The following is a 21,637-nucleotide window of genomic DNA, read 5'->3' as shown; positions in this document are numbered from 1 at the left end:
GGTGCTCCTGGCACTTCATCCCTGTAAGCTAGAAATGCCGACACCTTGTACCCGTTTGTTCCAGCCAGCCCGTCCACTTGAGTCTTTCAGTGCTCACCCCACCAGGTTGAATGTGTGCTGTGTGAAGAAAAACATCCTTTTTAAAACTGCTACCTATTCATTTCATTTGGTGACCCTTAGTTCATATATTATGGGAACAAGTAAAGAACTTTTCCTTATTCACTTTTTCCACACTAGTCATGATTTTATACATCTCTGTCATATTTCCCTTTAGTCTCCTCTGAAAAGTCCCAGTCTTTTTAATCTCTTTTTAATTTCTTTTCATATGGATATTGTAGAGTTCGCTGTTCTTTATCTTCTAAACCAGTACAGTAAATTATTTTTTAGATAGTTGTCCCTGTGCTGTTAATGTATTTAAAATATTATGGTACATTTAGCTATTCGGTAGGTGAACAAGTTGTGTTGTCTTATCACAGCTTCCAGAAAGATTGAGCTTACTGCTTATGTAGAGCTACAGGCCCTTGTCAGGTTGGGTGTCAGCCCCAGCTAACGAGACATAGCCATCCTCAGCTGTGTTTCTCACACAAGTCCCTCTTCAGAACATATATAGGGCAGCAATGATTATCCATCTACACTGTCACGTTGCATTATGCTATACTACAACATACAACGGATGATACAGCCTTTAGCAGGGCAGTACTGTGATTAGCAATTTGGTGAACTCAGACCTCTCCTCCATAGAAACTACTTGGGAGTTACCTATTGGAATGGACATGAGCAAGCACTTGAAGAAAAAATGGTTGCCTACCTCTCTTAATTTGTTCTTTCAGATGTGTTGCTCTTTAAATGCTAACAAATTTATTAGGGTATTAGAGCATAAGCGATCGTGAGCTACAGCTCACTTCCTCAGATGTTGAAGTTTGAAAGCTTATGCTTGAATACATTTGTTATCATGTAAAGTGCCAGCGGACTACTTTGTTGTTTTTGCTGAAACAGACTAACACCGCTACCTGTCTGAAACCTGTTATCAACATAGGTCAAAGTAATAATAATGCATTCTCGATTTTGCCCATCCTCTTTATGGATATTAGTAACAGACTTATTGTGGTAACTTAAATATGCTTGCAAGTTTGTGAAAAGTGAATGGTTCCACTGACCTTAATGGTACTATTCACATGCCTAAATTTACAAACCTGCTGAACTACATCTTGGAATTGGGGCCCTTAATTCTTAGACCTTCCTGTCTATCATCCAGATGCCTAAATATAAGAGGTATGCAGGTATCCTTGATACTAAAACTTTTAAAGAATTAAATGACAGTATTTGAGAGCGTATGGCAATAGTATTGTCTGGCAACTACATGTTATAAGACCTTCATTTCTGTTTTCAGAGTTGTGCCAATGACCCAAATTAGTTTTTAACAACAAATCTTCCATCAAGTATTTTTTATACACTTTAGGTGAGACCAGTGGGAGTTTTACACTTGACATGAAGAGAGCCAAGATTTCACACTTTATTTAGCTTGTAAAGGACATTTTTGCCATGTGCTCCCCTCTTCCTAAGGATGATGTTCATAGTTCCCAACTACTTAAACAAAGGAAATGGTTAAAATATATTGCTTCTCTTTTTGCCAGCTGGCTGCAATGTAAGATCAAAGCCTTCATTGATTCATTGTCAGAGAAGCCTGTAGATTATTATGGTTGGAAAGATTTCTTCATTAATAATGGCTAGAGAGTCCTGAGATTAATTTATAAGCATACACACACTCAAGGCTTAGTCTTCTGGGCTTGATAATGCTTGTATGGTCAAGTTGTTACATATTTATTCTACAAAGTAATGTACTGCAGTGAACATTCACTAACTGGCTTTCAAACCACATCTCAGGGCTTAATTAACTTCTGTATATTTTTCTGCTTGAATAACTTTTCATAGATGGGCTTATTGTAAGTTCAGTTTTCTATTTGCTTGTTTGTTACTTTGACAGTTTTTTTATGTTTAATTTTCTTTTTAAGTTACTGAATAGCTGTGGAAAAATAGATTACCGGATGTGAACAAGTTGCATTTTTACACCTGAATAATTCAAAATCTGCTTCACATTACAGAAAAAAATTGTCATGTTGACTTATGTATTTAATTAACTTTATTTAAGGAAGCAGTCCAATTGGCTTCATAGATCTATAATCAGTGAGATTATTTGCATCTGAAAAGTTAAGCATGTGTTTAAACCTTTGCATGTTTAGGGCCTTAGGGTGTTTTTTTTTAATAGAAAACATTTCCATTGCTTGTGGTATTAAATTTTCATAATTGACTACTTAATATATTGAGTATCTGCTTTCTGTAGGGAATTTTGTTATGCATTTTTTATGTACATATTCCTTTTCATGACATTTTCCGCGAAATAACCTACCACCTCATACTTTTTCATTTCAAGTATTATGTTAAACTCATTACAGTTGTAGTATATTCAAATTAGAATTTGTAAAAACTTTAAAAAGCCCAATCGAGGAAAAAAAATTAATACAAAGTTGAACTTGGATTTAGGCAACTCTCTCTATTAAAAATGTATATACTGTGATTTGCCTTGGCAGTGACTTGTGTAGGTAAGTATCTAAATACAGAAGCACCAGAAAAAACATTTTTAATAATAACAGTATAGACAGGAGAAGATTTTTACTTTGAGTACTCTTTCTTTTAAACCACTCTAAAGCATAAAACACAAATATTAAAACATAAAAATACAAACTAAAGGGGGGAGAGTGGTGGGAACCACAGTGCAAGTCAAATTGCTCAGGTTCTTTTACAGTGTTAAAAGAGAAAAACAAGGACATTTGGGCTACATCTACACTGCAGCACTGTTTCAGAATACCAGAGGCAACCTGAAACAGCTATTCCGTGTATTTGAGTTTACCTGTTATTTTGAAATATAACGAGCTCAATATTCTGGCGTCTTTGCAAACCTCATTCCACAAGAAATAAGGAACATTTAGGAATAGTGATTTATTTCAGAATAAGTGCTGTGTAGACAACACCAAATTTTTAAATAAGCTATTTCAAAATTGATTCGTAATAAGCTATATAATTTGCATAGCTCAAATTGTGTAGCTTATTTCGAGCTATGGGTACCATGTAGAGGCATCCTTAGGGTTAAGGGTAAAATATTATACTCTGTGTTGCACCTGAATACTTGTCAGTATTTGCAATAGCTGCATCTAATAGAAGGCTCTGTCTCAAACTCTGGAAATGACTTTAAAGGTAATATAAAAATACGGTGCCTTGATCATTCTTTAGGAAACTTAGGTTATTTTTTGAGAGATGCCCTGATGGGTGGTCTACTCCAGGTGATGCTGCATTCCTGTGTCTTCACTCAGATTGTTTTGCAGCAGTGTCTATATGGGTCATACATACATGGTGCCCATCTCGCATGATTTTGCCACTTGAAATATCGTGCACCTGACCTGGATCTCTGAGTTCCTTCTCAACTTTCTCTGGACTGAGACAGAGCTCAACGGTACTGCTGAAAACTTTAGTTTTTCCATCTTAGAAGAGAATATTTAACTCTCTACCTTGTGTAGTTTAGGTTCTGTTCTTAGCTTACACTCTTGTTAATAAAATCCCTTAGCGTTCCCTGATGCAAAGTTATTTTCCTGTTATGAAAACACTTGGTGCACTAGGTTTTAAAAGATGCAAGACCCGTAGAGAGGCAATGCCAATCTCTGATGGACTCATTCAATGTGTCCAGTCTCTGAGGAATCTCACATTCCCCAGAAATGAGCACATTGCTCTGGCTGAAGACCCACTGAAGGCTAGTGCTTGAAGAGATAGGCTAAAATTTATTTTAATGGAAAAATCATTTAGACCAGTCTGTGACCTGGGCTAAGAAGGATCTCTCCAGCAAAGGTCTCCAGGTTCTTCACCACAAAGATCCTGGAAATCAAAGAAGCCAACACCCTCCCACATCCAAAAAAAAGTCCAGCTTCACCACCACAGAGACTAGACCACAAAAAAAAAAAAAAAAAAAAAAAATCCGTCACCCACTAGATTGCTCTCAGCAATGTTGACTGCACCAAGACAGAACAACTGTGATGCTCTGGGCACCTCCAACATTATCTGTGCAGTGGCCAGCGCTTGTTCCCACCACTCCGGTGTCAATGCTAATGCGTCTAAGCTGCCCATCTCCACAACAGCACCAACAGCATGTATAAAGATTTGGCACTGACAACTGCTTCAACCCATGGGCTGCAGCCTGGTGCCACTAGCACAGCCACACTCACATGATGTATATCGGTTCTGATTCATATCGCACCCACCCCTTGGCTGGTACCATCTCTGCTGCCCCTAATTCTTTCGGCACAAAAACACTTGTTTTACCACCAAGACCTGTTGGCCTCTCCTACCCCGGATTCTCCTCTTCTGGGAATGGGCCTCTTACCTACTACAGCAGTGCTGCACCAAGCAGTTCTCTCAGCCTCACAATTTCTTGTGATGATAATGATGATGAGGTTGGAGGAGTCTTTTTTACTCTCTGCTTTAAACCAGTAAGGTCACCCATATCTGAAAGATCATCATGGTCAAGATACATCTATGACTACCACATCCACCATGGTATGGACAACCCTGGATGGGACCACCCATTCCTTTTTCGGTCCTCGGCTATACTGGAGTCCCCAGGGATCTTATCAAAGCCACCACAGCAGATGCCATAATCTACATAGGACAATATCAGATCACAGACTCCACTTTCCAAGACAGCCGTCACTGGAGCACAGGAGTTATGAATGGCAGAGACAGAAGAGGACATTGCTCCTGATAACTCACAACCCATCCATACTTCCTCATCACCAGGGGAGACTATTGTGTCCCCATTACCTCCCACTGCAAATGACTTTACTCATTCCCAGGACTTATTCAGAAGTGGCTTCCTAACTCAAAATTGCCCTGCAAAAGGTGCCAAAAATGTCAACACGAGTTAATTTTTTTGCAAACATACTTTTCCTCTGAGATAGCAGTGCCAATCCCACCAACATGCAAAAGGGCAGATTGAAAATAATATGTCTCCTCAAAGGGTTCAGAAATTCTATTTACATACCTAGTATCCAACTCACTGGTGGTTGATGCAGCCAACCAAAGAAGTAAAGAAGGAACTGAAGGGTCCCATTTGCACATGCAATACTTCAAGCAGCAACGGCATGTGAACAACTAAATGGACACTGCTGCAAAACTCTGTGAGTGAAGGCACAGGGACACAGCATCACCTGGAGTGCAGCACCCAGCAGGGCCCATAACTAGGTAGAGATCTTGTGATAATATAAGATGGGAGAATGCTATCTCCAAAGCATTGTGCTCCTATTTTCCTGGTATTGTGGCAGCTCCTTCATGAGTGTACAACAGTGAACACACTCTGCAGGGTATGGAGAGTCAGAGGGACTTATGCTATGTCCTCATCTGGCATTGGCTCTTCTGCATATAGATTAATAATGCTTGAAGCAGCATTATGGAGGCATTAGTCAAGACCACATGGTTATAGTTCAGATGATTTTAAGCCGAGTTGTTAACTCAACTCTATCTCTTAGGTAGCGAAACTTTTTCAACTTTAGAAAAATATTTTTCAACTTTCTAAAAAATTTTTCTAAAAATTTGGAAAGTGGTGATTAATGCTGAATATTTGCTAAATATAAAACATACCAATTTAAAATTATCTCCCATTGCTTTACTCTTTTTTTATTTTTTAATAAATATAGTCAGCAGCTGGAGCATTTTCAGAACGCCATTGCTATTGGGCATGGGGCGGTTTTAATCCCAAGGTAATTTTTTTTTTGAGGGAAGTTTATTGTGATCCTTTATGGAGTAGAGCTGTAGGGTATAGACAGTGATCAGACTAGACAGATTTCAGCAGCAATATAAAGGTGTCTGACTCACTGTAAGCAAGTGCTGTATTTGTGTGAATTGATAGCTTTTATTGACTGGTTGGCTTAATTTATATGCATTGTATCCATATATGCACTTAGCATTTATGTAAATGAAAAACTCATTTATATACCAACTTAATACCTGAAAGACACAGCCTTATGAGTCTTTATTCACCATTTAAGGATAGAGATTATTCTGCAATTAAAGATAAACATATCCTATTCCCCTTCTTCTGCCCTTCTCCCATCTTAAGAGTTATTTGCACATAACACCATTTTTTTTATAGAGTCAGGAGTCTGTTTTTGGACCATCTCTGTTCAATATCTTCATCAACGATTTAGATATTGGCATAGAAAGTACGCGTATTAAGTTTGCAGATAATACCAAGCTGGGAGGGGTTGCGACTGCTCTGGAGGATAGAGTCATAATTCAAAATGATCTGGACAAATTGGAGAAATGGTCTGAGGTAAACAGGGTGAAGTTTAATAAAGACAAATGCAAAGTGCTCCACTTAGGAAGGAACAATCAGTTTCACATATACAGAATGGGAAGCAACTGTCTAGGAAGAAGTACGGCAGAAAAGGATCTAGGGGTTATAGTGGACCACAAGCTGAATATGAGTCAGCAGTGTGATGCCGTTGCAAAAAAAGCAAACATGATTCTGGGATTCTGGGTGTGTTGTGAGCAAGACATGAGAAGTCATTCTTCCGCTCTACTCTGCGCTGGTTAGGCCTCAGTTGGAGTATTATGTCCCGTTCTGGGCACCACATTTCAAGAAAGACATGGAGAAATTGGAGAGGGTCCAGAGAAGATCAACAAGAATGATTAAAGGTCTAGAGAACATGACCTATGAGGGAAGGCTGAAGGAATTCGGTTTGTTTAGTTTAGAAAAGGAAAGATTGAGGGGGGACATAATAGCAGTTTTCAGATATCTAAAAGGGTGTCATAAGGAGGAGGGAGAAAACTTGTTCATCTTGGCCTCAGAGGATAGAACAAGAAGCAATGGGCTTAAACTGCAGCAAGGAAGGTTTAGGTTGGACATTAGGAAAAAGTTCCTAACTGTCAGGGCAGTCAAACACTGGAATAAATTGCCCAGGGAGGTTGTGGAATCTCCATCTGTGGAGATATTTAAGAGTAGGTTAGATAAATGTCTATCAGGGATGGTCTAGACAGTATTTGGTCCTGCCATGAGGGCAGGGGACTGGACACTATGACCTCTTGAGGTCCCTTCCAGTCCTAGTATTCTATGATTCTATTCTATGATTCTATGATTCAAATGAAAAACCTTTGACTTCTGGGCAATTTCTGGTTTATACTTTCAGTAGTTTAATCATAAAAGCAAATAAAGTGGGAAGATAGATGCTGCTTCCAGACTTCATAAAGAAAAAAGTTTAAGCTTCAGCCATGAAGACCAAAAAAAAAATCAAATTAGTGTAGTTCATACAGAACACTGTTTGAGTACCTTAAGTACCAATAGAATGTCATGCAAATTTAATCAGAAAAAGTGCATTTGCCTTAACGCTAATATGGGACCTGTCCTTATCTACTGGTTTAAAAGAGACATTCCACACTTTCAGAATTGTGTAGTGGATGGACGGACGGACGGACAGACGGACACACACACACACACTCTCTCTCTCTCAGGGTATGTCTACACTACCCCGCTAGTTCGAACTAGCGGGGTAATGTAGGCATACCGCAATTGCAAATGAAGCCCGGGATTTGAATTTCCCGGGCTTCATTTGCATAAACGGGGCGCCGCCATTTTTAAATCCCCGCTCGTTCGAACCCCGTGCCGCGCGGCTACACGTGGCACGAACTAGGTAGTTCGAACTAGGCTTCCTAGTTCGAACTACCGTTACTCCTCATTCCACGAGGAGTAACGGTAGTTCGAACTAGGAAGCCTAGTTCGAACTACCTAGTTTGTGCCGCGTGGCACGAGGTTCGAACGAGCAGGGATTTAAAAATGGCGGCGCCCCGCTTATGCAAATGAAGCCCGGGAAATTCAAATCCCGGGCTTCATTTGCAATTGCGGTATGCCTACATTACCCTGCTAGTTCGAACTAGCGGGGTAGTGTAGACATACCCTTAGTTATTTTAGATAAATAGTTGTCTGTAATATTTTAATTACCACTGACTTGTATAGTTAATTTTATAAAGTGAGAGAAAATAGGCAAGTCACTTGTTTTAAAGTAAGACTGGAAGTTGTATTATTAAATGAATTATTCATCAGACCATAGCAGAAAGGTAAGACTTTATTCTAGACAGTGCAGTTTAGTACCTGAGATCTTTTTAAAATCTTCATTTCTTGCCAGGTGACTCAGTGAAATGGGCAAGTGATGCTGCTTTATATTTTGGGGAAAATAAATATCTAAAAACAAGCCTGCAGACAACCAGTCCAACTATATATATGAGAATAAAGGTCATGAACTGGCTACAGATATACAGTAGTTAACTTCCTGATATGTAGAGTATTGTGTGTTAGATTAAAACTGCTTTTAAGGAGGAAATTTAGAATTAATTGAAAGCAGTATGCTACCTGACTCCTTTGATATCTTTGATCAGAGGGAAGTATTTGTTAACAGATTAATGAAATCAGATTTCCCTTTGACTTTTTTTTGCACTTATAGTTATAGTATCAGAGCACTTTATCCTTTCAGTTCCCCTGTGAGACAGGGAAGAATGAGAAGCTGATGCACAGAGAAACTAAGAGCCCAGTTCAGTGGAATATTTAGCTATGTGCTGAACTTTAAACATGTGAGTAGATTTCAGTTCTTAAAGGCAGGAATATGCTTAAGTATCTTGCTAAATTCATGGCTTAGGTCTCCCATTCCCTCAAGGGCTTCAGATCAGGCCCTGAATTAATTTTCCCATGGTCATGCAGGAAGCCTGTGGCATAGACAGGTTTCCAGATGCTATGTCAAAAACTGTTATCCTAAAATGCTCCTTCCTTAATACAGCTGACTACAGGGGTCAAGATTTTCAAAGTGACCAGTGATTTTGATTGCTTTAGTTTAGGAGTACCCAACCTGAGATACCTTGAAGTTATCCTGTTTTTCAAAGGATGAGTGCTTCTCATATTATGAAAGTCAGCCTCCCTTAAAGGTGTCTCTTTGGGTACCATCTCTTTGGGTCTTTTTGTGAAGACCAGGTCTTTAACAGTGTTCAAAAAAGAATTAGATACTTTTGTGGAGGTTAAGTCCGTCAATGGGTATTAGCCAGGATGGCTAGAGATGGTGACCTTGGCCTCTGTTTCATGTCAGGGTTGTTCCCCACTCTGGCGCTCCAAGTGCAGAAGGAGGGGGCCTGCAAAGACTTTAAATACCTTGCCTCTATAGGCTCTGTTTACAAAAACTCCCCAGAGACACAGATTTAGTGACTTTAGGGGGGTAGCTGCCACCATCAAGTGATTTATCCTAAAAAATAGGGGGGATCCCCAGGTGTACCCCAAGCTTTTACCACAAGAGAGCTTGAAAAACTAAAGAAGAGAAAAACAAAACTGCAGTCTCTGGTAGCTGACCTCTTAGTCTTCAGCATGCATATACACACACAGGCAGATCTCCTGTGCTTTCCCGGACACGCAAATCAAATAGTCACCTTAAAAAAGCGATTTTTATTACAAAACAGAAGATATATTTGATAAAGCATACTTGATTGATGAGTGTTACAGGTAAACTAAGTAAGACAAATTAAAACACAGAGAAAATCTCTGGGAACAACTCTTAGGCTAGGTCTACACTATAGGGTGTTTTTGGGAGCACAATTTGTGTAGCTCTTCCGGAAGAGGCTTTTTCACCATTTGGCCCAGTCTAGACATGGCCAAATGGTGGAAAAGCCTCCTCTTTCAGCAGAGCTCTTATCCTTCGTAGAATGAGGGATATGTACAGAGCTCCTCAAAAGAGCGTGTTTGCTCTTTCGCAAAAAAAGCAGAAGAACAAACACATTCCTTGGATGTGGCAGAGTGTAGACATACCATTAGATGGTAAATGGGGAAGGGGAGCCATGGATTCACATAGAGCAGTTCAAACCAAAACACAAAAATAATGAAAAATACCCTGATAGCAACTAGATATACTTTTCCCTTTATTGACTCACAATCCCTTCTGGGTTCAGTCCAATTCCATGCCCTGAAGTCCTTGGAGGCATGGTAATCCTGCCTGGGTTTAAATCATCCTGTCTCTCTCAGCTCCTGGCTTAACTCTCCCACACAAAGAAAACAGGCAAAGTATCTTATACAATTCACATTTCAGCACTGTATCCCCATTGGTTCTTCTGGCTCCCTGACAGCAACCTTGCTAGTTACCTGCGTTTAACCCCTTAGTCATCAGGTGCTGGCCAGCACTCTTCCTATTCATCACAAATGGCTATTAGCCAGGATGAGTAGATGTAGTGTCCTTGGCCTCTGTTTGTCAGAGGCTGGAAATGGATGACAGGAGAAGGATCACTTGATGACTATCTGTTTCTGTTCTCTCCCTCTGGGGTATCTGGCATTGACTTTCAAAAATATTTGAAAGTGCTGGCATTGTTTCAGCCTTATGCATAGCTGTACATTGCAATCCAGACAGGTGAGGTATTGTCATCACCTGCTTTGTAACCGTGGGAGTCTCAGATACTCTGCTGCTGTGGATGCCACCAGACAGCAGATTAACATGGAGTATCCTGTGTGTATGCATGTCTTGGTTCTGCACTCTTGTCCCAGCAGCTTGCCCACAACACAGTAGCCCCACTGGAGTCACTATCAGCCAGTTATCACGTGCAGAGGTGACCCCAATGTACTCTTAGTTCTGAATTTCCCCAGCTTTGCCAGCCCTGAAGTATCCAGCCCTCTTGTAGAATGGTCAGAGAAATAACAAAGATTGTTTGCTCCTCTAACTAAACAAAATGCACAGCTCATCACTTTAACCCAAATGCAGCATTAGCATGACTTAGATTTAAAGTAAAACAAATGTATCAAGAAAAGAAGGATTTTAAGTGAGTTCAAGTGAATAAGATAGAGTTAGAAACAATTAGAAGCAAATAAAATTGAAAAATGCTATGTAGAAGAGACTAAAACTTAACAAAACTACAGTCTTGATTGAAGAGAAGATTCTTACTGTAGAAACCGTACTAAAATAGTGCTTGTAGTTATGCTTGATTCAAATTAGTTTAACTGGGTAATTAATATAACTTTTTTGTGCTATCAACTTATTTATTAAATTGCAAGAATTATAGCTGGTTAACAGAACAAGAGTCATTGTTTTACGAGTGTAGACAAAGTAGTGGCTCTGAGTAAAAAGTGGGACTAGAAATAATAAAGGTTTGATAAAATAAGAGTAGTTAGCTTTGATCTATAGTATTTTCTATTTTCAGGCATATTCAAAATAGAAAAATAATAACATTTAACTGCTGAAGTTGTTTGAGTTTAACATTAATTTGTGCTGTGATTGGGAAACAATTTAAAAAATACAATGGAACCATGGTTCCAACTCTGGCCAAGCTTTATTAAGTACAGGCAGTCCCCGAGTTACGCAGATCCGACTTATGTCGGATCCTCAGTTACGAACGGGGCTTTTCTCGCCCCGGAGGACGGAGCGGCGGGACGCCCAGATGCGCCGCGGTCCGCCGCCCCCGTCCTCCGGGGCGAGAAAAGCTGCTCCCCGTCTCCCTGGTCTGCAGGGAGACGGGGAGCAAAGCCTTGGAGCACGCCTGCAGTGGGACAGCCCAGGCGCGCTTGAGCTGTCCCCCTGCGGGCGTGCTCTGCGGCTTTGCTCCCCGTCTCCCGACCAGCAGACCAGGGAGATGGGGAGCAAAGCCTCGGAGCACGCCAGCAGTGGGACAGCCGTGGCGCGCCTGGACTGTCCCGCTGCCCGCGTGCTCGGTGGCTTTGCTCCGCATCTCCCAGGTCAGCAGACCAGGGAGATGGAGCAAAGCCGTGAAGGACTTGGGCGGTCCCGCCCCCCCTGTCTCCCTGGTCTGCTGGGGGTGGGGTGCAGCTAGTGCCCCCCCCCCCAGCAGACCAGGATTTTCTTGCCTACCCCTGGGGTAGAGCAGCTGGGGGCTGCCGGGTTGGTCCCGCAGCGCTGCTCCGGACCAACCCGGCAGCTCCCCAGCTGCTCTGCCCCAGGCATCCTGATTCAGCCGCTGCTGGTCAGTTTCAGCAGCGGCTGAATCAGGACACCTGGGGCAGAGCAGCTGGGGTGCTGCTGGGTTGCTCCAGTAGCGCCGAGGAGCTGCGCTACTGGAGCAACTCAGCAGCACCCCAGCTGCTCTGCCCCGGGCGTCCCCAAGTCAGCCGCTGCTGAAACTGACCAGCGGCTGACTACAGGAAGCCCGAGGCAGAGTTGCTCTGCCCCAGGCTTCCTGGAATCAGCTGCTGATCAGTTTCAGCAGCAGCTGACTTGGGGACGCCTGGGTTTCTTAAGTTGAATCTGTTTGTAAGTCAGAACTGGCGTCCAGATTCAGCCGCGGTTGAAACTGATCAGTTTCAGCAGCGGCTGAATCTGGACGCCAGTTCCGACTTACATACAGATTCAACTTAAGAACAAACCTACAGTCCCTATCTTGTACGTAACCCGGGGATTGCCTGTATAGAATAAAAAAATTAATGTTGATACTTTCTCTAAGTAAGGTTAATGCTTATTTTATGCTGGACATTTCTTTACTTGATATTGCAATATGAAATTTTAAATGGTTAACTGCTGATTTAATTATATCTTGTTATATATAAATAGAGAATGTTATTTAAGCTTGGTGTAAAATGTTCACAAAGAGCAACATTGTAAATATGTGTTTTATCCCATTTACCTTTTTGACAGGAGAATTAGATGACAGAGAGCAGGCAAAGCTGGAAGTAAAAGTATGGAATCCAGATAGTCTCCTTACTGATCGTCAGATTGACCAGTTTTTGGTTGTAGCACGGTAAGCTTGAAATACTCTGATCCCAGAAAAATATCTTTTCCTCCTTCTAGAAACCCCGTAGACCACTTATTCATGTATTTGACACTTGTTTAACATTCTATGTTTATCTTGAAGTTAGATAAAAGAAAACAAGTAGCATATAACATGATGCGTACCTATTTTAGAATAAATTGTATAGGAAAGGAATATATTTCTAAATTTCTTCCAGACTTCAGACTTTTGCAGTTCCAGTGGCTTCAGGTACATGGGAACAGGAAGAGCCGCTCTGAGTTGCCTGGTGTTATACAGATTGAACCTCTCTAGTCTGGCACCTTCAGGACCTGACCGGTGCTGAACCAGAGAATTCCGGACCATGGGAGGTCATTGTTGTTTATCAGCATTTCCAACACTTTCACTTCTTACTGGTCTCTTAAAAAAGACATTTAGGAGTAAATTAAAGCTAAATAATTTTGCACAGAACACTATGAACCAAGACTGCTGCTGTAAACAAACTTTATGGGATCATGGAAACTTAGCCACACCCATGATAAGTGGACATCGGGATAACTAAAATCATGCCAGGCCATGGATGTTGCTGGGCCATAGAGTGCTGGACTAGAAAGGTTCAGTCTGTACTTTGATAGACTGGTTGAGCTGAAAGCTCTTCTTCTGAATCTTCCTCCTAAACCAAACTGCCGTCATTGGGAATCTGCTATCTCCATTAGTCTCCCAGTGAGAAATGGAGCCCCCCTGACTTTCACATTTGGTTATTTGATTTATTGCCTGATCTGAAGAGATTTTCTTCTGATTTACTTTAAAATAGATTAGGCCAATTAATAGCAGCGAGTCAGCTTGAGTGTTTCCCATGAGAGAAGATTATACTGCTTTCTCACTGACAGTTCCTCTGTTTCCTCATCTCTGGGGAACACATTAGTTCCTTAGAGATATATCTTTGTCCTGTGTTGCATACAGTAATAGGCACAAGATTTCCCTTTGCTTTACCATAAGCTGGAATCAGTTTCAATTATATTACATTTTCAGATGCTGCAGGTTTTAGTCTCCCCTGTCTCTAACATGATAGCCTAGAGCTGTGGTGTCCAATATGCTGGCCACTAGCCACATATGGATATTTGGCCAGTTGAGTGTGGCTAGTTCATTATCACTGGTTGGACACCGCAGGCCCAGAGGTTCTTAACTTGGGGGCCATGCATACATTGCACTTTCTATGCTAATGAATGGACAGAGATCCTGACTAGGTCCTAGCAAGATGAGAATGAGGATTCCAGTGTGGACGAAGGTTGAGAACCACAGGACTGACTTATATGGTCAGATCTACTCACTGTCACTTTGTAGAAGTTCAGGGTTAGATTTCATTCTTCTCATATTAAAAATTCTAGATTTTGTTTGTATACATTTGCCTTTTTGGCACATCCTAATTTTGTAAATATATTTTAGTGTGCAATAAAACTGTAAGTCAGCAAGGACCCCCAGGACTTAGGACTCTGTCTCTCTATCCAGCAAGAACTGGTCAGTCTTTCAAGAGGGCCATTCTCCCAGCTGTGTGACCAGCCCAGCCATTTATAATTTCCTTTTTCTCATCTACAGCTAAGAGAGGGGCTTTGAGCTTAGTTGAACCCTGCACAGATACAAAATTTGTATCCACATTCGTATCTGCAAAAGTGAGCTGCAGATATCCACATTGACATCTGTGGTTATGGATATCTGTGGATATAAAGCGGATATCCACAAATTTGTAGGGTTCTAGATACAAAATTTGTATCTAGACCCACATCCATATCTTCACAAATGAGCTGTGGATACCCACAGATATTAAGCGGATATCTGTGGATTTACAGGGATGTAGAGGTACTGTACTCTTTATGCAGTATAGTTATAGTTATTTTCAGGGCTTGATGAACGGCGGCGAAAGCCACTTGCCAGCTCTGCACTGCACATGCGCAAGACCCGCATTGCGCATGCGCGAGCCGCAAATGAACAGGGCGCCCGGCTGAAATCTACTCGCCACGGGCGAGTAAATTCAATACTTTGTTGAGCCCTGGTTATTTGATTGGCTCTCTGCCTGTACTATGTTCTCCATTTCCTGACATTACTTATCATTGCTTAGTCCAGTTTCCCATAAGGCAGGTTCACCTCATCTGTGTGTGATTTCTTATTGTTTATTGCGTCCATTTAAAGTTAGAATGTGGGAAGATTGGAAAATGATATACCAGTATTCTGTTTACTTTAGTACTCTTCTTTCCTTCTGCATCCTTTCAACCTACCTTCTGCATTTGTTCTGAGACATTTCTACCTGCAATAAAAAACAATACTAAGCAAGAGAAAATGGATTATTTTTTACCTCCTCAGTGGAGATACAGTGCTGATTATATGGATTTGTCTTACGATGAGAGATTGTATTGCTTCATCAACTAAAATATTTAAATATTAAAATAAGTAAAATATTTAAAAAGTGTGGTTAAGTAGTAGTGGTAATTGCTACTGTTGAACATAGCCGGAACTCTGTTCTTGCAGGGTAATTCAAATATACTACCTTCTGTAGTGTATGTGGGTTTTCTGTTGAATGTGTGCCTCTCAGTGTGCCTCTCAGTATTTATTTATGTAGTTCCCTTACTAAAGGGGCCTCTGTTTTATTCTAAAAGACCCCGTGTGCTACAATCCAGACTACAATTCCCATGAGCCCTTGGAAAGAAACAGGAAGGGAGGACTCTGGGGGGAGAGAGGACTGCTCTCTCCATGTGCTTGAAGAAAGAGGCCTAGCAGTCTGGGACTCTGCCTTGCAGTTTGGAAGCAAAGGGGGAGCCAGGATGCTGCCAAGGACATTGACCCAGTGCAGGGGCTGTTGGCGTGCAGCTACTACATGCCTGTTGGAACTGGGAGTTAGCAGGCTGCTTCCTATAGGCACAGCATGAGGCAGTAAATTTGGGCCTTGCTGGAAGAGTGCTGCCTGGGACAGAGTTGCTGTTTAGCCTGGACCAAATCCTCACTACAGCTGCAACATCAGTGCGCCAACGCAAGCAAGTGTCTGGGACTGAGTCTAAGGGTGTGCACACTCTGGGGTGGAGTAACTGTTGTCTAGCTATATAAGTTTCTGTTATTGTTATGTGTTTTGTTAATGCTATTTCTTGCTAATCTGTTAATCCCTGTGTAGTTAAGTAAAGATGGTTTATTTTAAAGTATTCTATTAGATGTATATGATTTGTGGTTGTTCTGGAATTAGATCCAGCTTTATGTTGGAATGAGTATATTCCTGGAGGCTCTCAAGGCACCAGTGTGTGTACAAGGCCAGCCAGGTGGAGGCACCGCCACTTTACATTCATTACCAGCAAGGGACTGCAGCAAGGGGGTGGATAGGGCTTTCCCCCAGCTAAACACCATCACCACTGGGGTACTCAGGATCTCTTTTTGGGTTAAAACACCAGGCACCCAGGCACACCTGTGAGTGTGACCTGCTCCCCAGTAACCCGGGGAGGAAAAAGGGGGTTACATTTAGAAAATTGCCAGTTCAGTACATTTAATATTGGAATACTTTGGGATTCTATTCAGAAAGGGAACATTGGAAAAATTGAAGAGGAAATAGCAGAGATGCAAAATAAAATTGTTTAACTGTGGTTGGATCTCTAGGAGTGAGGACCAATTGAGTGCCCCTCCCCCAGACAAGAAGGTGTTTGGGCTAAAGATGAGTAAGAGTACCTAGTGAAAGCCATGTGGTTTAAGAAATGAGATAAATAGATGTACTGAAAGTTATATAGTCTGTCAGTAATACTGGGTTTTTTTCTGCCCACCCACTGTGCCTGGCATTTATTCTGGTCTGTTTTTGTATATTTTAAACCAGTATATGTGATCTTGTCTAAAAACGGACTTATTTGCATATGTAGGCTGAATTTACATCATCTTTGTGCACTTCCACTATAGAATTTGACCCACTGTCTAAATTTAATTCCTTCCTCCTTGATTGTAAAGCCTGTTGAAGAGTCCCTTCTCCTTTTGATTGAAATTACAAAAGAGGATGGGGCCATAATAATATCTTAAGTGACGTCTTATGAATTTAAGCCATTTCCATTTTGCAGATTTTTCTCCTTCTTTGAATGAAAGTGATTCAGACTTACCATATGTCCCCTATTCATTTTCCCAGCAACACTGTGAGGCTACCAAGTGACATGTATCCGGTATTCTGTACACAATTTGCTTTTCTTTGTTCCAAAGCCTCAAGTCCATTCTCCCTCCTGGTGAAGAATAACAGTGGACAACTTTCTGTCTCTTCAGCAGTCACTTCCTTAGCACTCTAAACTTTTGTAGGTTGAAAAAAGTGTCAGAAAGTGAGAGTAATGAAGCAGAGCTCTGTACCAACAGTTAGTTGCTTTAGAAATGACAAGAAAAATTAATCTTCTGGAACAGCAACATTTTATTATTGGAATACATTGCATGTCACATTTTGCTCTATCCAGTAGTTGAAAATCTCTAGGGTCTTTTTCCAACTTTAATTATCATTGTGCTGGTGGCATATGTCTGCGGCTTAAAAAAAGAATTCTAAAACTTCAGTAGATTGAGACTCTCTGGAATTAAGGAAAGGAGAATGGATCTTAAACAGCTACTTTTAAACTGGTTGCATAGGCAACATTAAGTTGCCCTTTTATAGGTTCATTTCTGACCCTTGAGAAATGGGGCATTGACATAACAAGACAAAAAAAAAAAAGATCAAACCCTTTCTTAATGATTGGGCACTGTCTGGGAGGCTAAGATGGGTTCATTTCTGCACCATGCTAAGATCCTTTGGTCCCAAGGCTGGTCCTGGATCTGCTTCGTACAAATGTTAAGATATTTGGAGAGCTACTGTGAGCTCTCACACTACACCGTATAGGTCTGAAAGATGACACGTTTTAACTAGGCTTGGCAAAATTTGATTTTTCTTTTTGTATAGTTACAACAGACAAATCAGTGTGTATTTTTAAATTTTTAAAAATCCACCTAAAGGTTCACAGTTAATACACGCTTTAAGTATTTTTTTCCTAATTTTTATCAATTTAAATTTTCACAGTTACCGGAAGTTATGGGGTCAGTCAATAAATAATGACAGTAGATGCTGAAATTAAAAGAACTAAAGCTTTATAATCATTAAAACACGAATTGTCAATATCATATGTGAAAATATATAAAATAAATAAATGAAGCATTTTCCTTTTGCCTATCAGTAAATTGATAAATATTTGATATTTGAAAAATATTGATAAATATTTTTTCATTTGTTTGTGTCTGTACAGTGAAACAGAGGTGTAAATGAGTGGGCACACCCTGGTGCGCAGCTTTGTCAAGAGCTGGCTGAACTGCGGCTAAAGCCAGCAGGGAGCTATTTAAAGAGCTGGCAGGGATCTGGGTTGCAATAGAACAGTATCTGTAAGAAATTTTAAGTTACTTTCACTGCTGCAGTGAAATCAGCATTTACCAATAAAAATATATAATCCTCCTGAGCCTAGTTTAACTAAACCTATCCAGATGGTTGTAGAATAGTTAATCTTTGAAAGGGAGGCAGGAAAAGGATTGACCATTCTGATAAATATAAACTCAGAGCAGAGCATGTCATGAACTCCATCTCACCTGGACTGACCAGACTAAAATTCCTAAAGCAGAAGAGAGATCAACAGTTATGCTGGTCTGAGATCCAGAACTTGCTGTATACTAATTTGGACTCATGCCAAAACACAAGTACTGCCTGAGGGGCTAATGAACTTTAGGCTTTAATACTTTGCAAACCACCTAGCCCTTACTTTTTTGTAACCTTATTCTCCTCAAATCTGACCTAATTTTTATTGAGCTTTTGAGAACAGGTAAATTAAGGACTAGTGTTAGCCACTGCTGCATGCAAACTGATAACTCTCTTGTGGGAATGTTAGCTTCAAAATATTGTGCTATAGTAGAAGTGGATGGAAGGAGGGAAATAAAACTGTATTTGGAGGAACTACAGTTGCTCAGGGGTCCAGTTTAAATGGTTGATTTTTTTCTCCACTTTTTTTCCTATCAATTTATTTTCTTGGCTTAATTATATAGTGGTGTCTCTTGAACATGAAGACAAGTGCTATTCATGACATCGTCAGTCCCATGAGACCCATGTACTGTAAGGAACAAAACCATGATAATTTTTGTTAAAGCAAGGCTGTTAACTTGGAAATCATGCTACTTCCTGAAATGTTTTCACCTACAATTGTTTTTCCAACTAGCAGATACAATTAGTATAGCAAAAATTTGAGAAAATGATTTTGCATTTGACATCAGTTTCAGTGGTTCCACTTAATAGTGAGCCTCTCCTTTACTTTGTTGGCCATTCACACAGCAACAGGGAAGGAGAAGCCACTTAAAAAATAGAAAAATCTGATTGCAAAATCCCAATTGGTAGGGAAACTCTGGGAGAGAAAATTGAGAAAATATGACTTCAACTTCCCTTCCTACAGCTCCTGTCACAGATATAGAAAACCTCCCTCACCTCTGCCCTCAGATTCCTTCAGCTACTACACCATCACCTTTCCCCCTTCACATCTAAGCTCACTGAACCTTTTAGTTGTCAATATCTGCCTGAAGTTCCTCTCTTGCATTTCCATCCTCAAGCCTCACCAATCTGGCTTCTGCCGTTCACACTCAACTGAAACCTCTCTCACCTAGGGATCTGAGCTATGTGTATTTATATAAATGTGTAACTGCTGGAATTTTTAACAGTTACATATTGGGGGGAGGAGGGAAGTGTGGGGAGGAGTGGGAGCCCGTGCTGGCAGGGAGCCAGTTCCCACTTGACCTCTGCCCCCGCCTCTGATAGAGAGACAGTAGCGTGGGGGGACAGGTGGCTCCATGGGAGCCAATACGTGCAGGGAGCTGACTTGAAAGCTTCTTCCCAGGTATATAGGATCTTGCCTGTCACCTTATTCCCCACACTGCTACCCCCCTATCAGAAGTAGCAGAGCGAGGTGGGGGCGCAGGTCACTCTGCAGGAGCCAATACGCATGGGGAACCAGTTCCCTATTCCCCCCGAGGTAGCCAAGCTGGTACACGCAGGAAGCTGGCTTGAAAGCTGAAACAGCCTCCCCGACCCTCCAGGGTTAACTGGTTAAACAATTACAATTATATTGTTTAACCAGTTAACTTTATTAAGGGCTGTTTGCATCCCTAACAGAATCCAATCTGGGAACTGCCTCTGACTCTTGGGAGTGGCCATGTATCTCCCCCACAGATAGTAATAAAGGCCTTAAAATGTTGATGTCGTGATATTTAAGGGATGAGGCTGCAGAGTTTTATATTAGAACCTCTTGCTCAAACAACTTCAGTTTTTTACTACTATCCCTACTCCAGGTACAAATACAAATGAGCCACAACCTATTTCAACAGAATCCATGTAAGCATATGGATGTTATAGTACTTAGAAAAATCATGTGTTGATCAGCAATTCTCAACCTAGTCTATAGCTGTGCTATGAGCTCCCTATAATTAAGCTACGTAGACAAAGCCCAAATGCACAGTAATACTTTTGAAAATGGTGTGACTTTCCTTAAAGATCATCAGCAAACACGTGCTGCATGAATAGTTTACGTTTCGACCTGAAATGTATGATTTTTGGAATGTTTGGGTGAGTATTAGATGCCCCGTTATTGCACCAATTTCTTCCATAGGCTTTCTAGCATCAGGCATCTAGCCTGATTCTTTGAGTTTAGAATATTGGCAAGAAAACAAGGTGGAGTAAGTGCTTGATCCCATCTGTTCTTTGCTATTTGCAGTTTAACTTTGTTGTGGGGTATTTCTTTCTCCAGTGCCTCCTGAAATTCTCCCTGCAGTTTGTCCAAGGTTATGGAAGTAGGTTGCAGTATGTTCAGCATATTTCTACATTTCTCTTTAGTCTGATGTTGACTACTTTGGCTGAAATAGATTAATCTATTTTGCATGATTTTCTTCTCAAATTCTCATCAGAGTAGGGCAGTTCTTAATAAATAGTTTAGAACAGCCAACCACTGAGTTTTATCACGAATTTTGGGGGAGAATTAGTTTGAATCCTGCTCTCTTCAGTGAATCTAAAGCAAAGTGGGTATAATGGAAGTATTTTGCAATTTCAACTTTTTCCTTTATTCTTGGGGCAGTACTTAAGTCTTTGCCTAAAAGATGCATCAAAGGAGCATTACAACTATATGTTAAATTTCAGGTTCCCTTCATTATTATCTCCCAAGATTGCTTCTCATTTTTGTTACATTTGTGGTATTGTCTGCAACAAAGCAACACATTTGATGCTTGAGTTTTTGTCCATAATTTGTCATAGCTTTTACTTCTTATTTTAAAAATTCTGTTATACGAGCATTTCCTGATGTATCAGTTGTTTCTGTGAATAGACAACCCCCATCTTCTACTGTCACACCAGAACATATTATTGAATCATTGTGAACATCGCTCCAGGCATCAGGACACAGAGCAGTTTTCCCTTCAGTTTTTTTGCTTGTTGTTTGGTTTGCTTCTCAGACACTGTATCCAGCAGCCTTCCAGTAATGTCTGCTCTGCTGAGTGGAATGTGTAGCCTGGTTGTAATGATTGAACTAAGTCAGTGAATATTTGTTCAGGACAAGACAAAAGGAGAATTTGTTCCATAAATAAACTGAGCAGTCATTTCATCTATTGAATCTTGCTGGATTTTTCTGGTCTCAATTATGAACTACACTGGTGGAGAGAATTGGTGCAAGATATGCAACTCCAGCTTACGTAATTGTGTTGCTAGGGTCGACGTACCTTGCATCAATTTACTGGGGTTGACCCACAGTGGGAGGACAATGGGAGAAAGCTCCTATTTACTTCCCTTACTCCCCGTGACAGT

At 40.8% G+C, this 21,637-nt stretch overlaps 1 protein-coding gene across 1 annotated transcript in view; it reads left to right on the top strand.

Annotated features, from left to right (window-relative positions):
• The window catches only part of MTA3 (metastasis associated 1 family member 3), a 183,950-nt gene that overhangs the window by 78,287 nt on the left and 84,026 nt on the right, over positions 1–21,637 (top strand). The window contains exon 7 of the mRNA XM_006133984.3: positions 12,702–12,804. Within this exon, the coding sequence (XP_006134046.2) occupies positions 12,702–12,804 (103 nt within the window). The remainder of the gene's footprint in view (positions 1–12,701; positions 12,805–21,637) is intronic.

This window comes from Pelodiscus sinensis, chromosome 3, assembly GCF_052426305.1.
Source record: "Pelodiscus sinensis isolate ZL-2025 chromosome 3, ASM5242630v1, whole genome shotgun sequence".
Classification (NCBI taxonomy): Eukaryota; Metazoa; Chordata; order Testudines; family Trionychidae; genus Pelodiscus; species Pelodiscus sinensis.
Note: the sequence above shows the minus strand (reverse complement) of the source record. Positions and strands in the feature narration are given on the sequence as shown.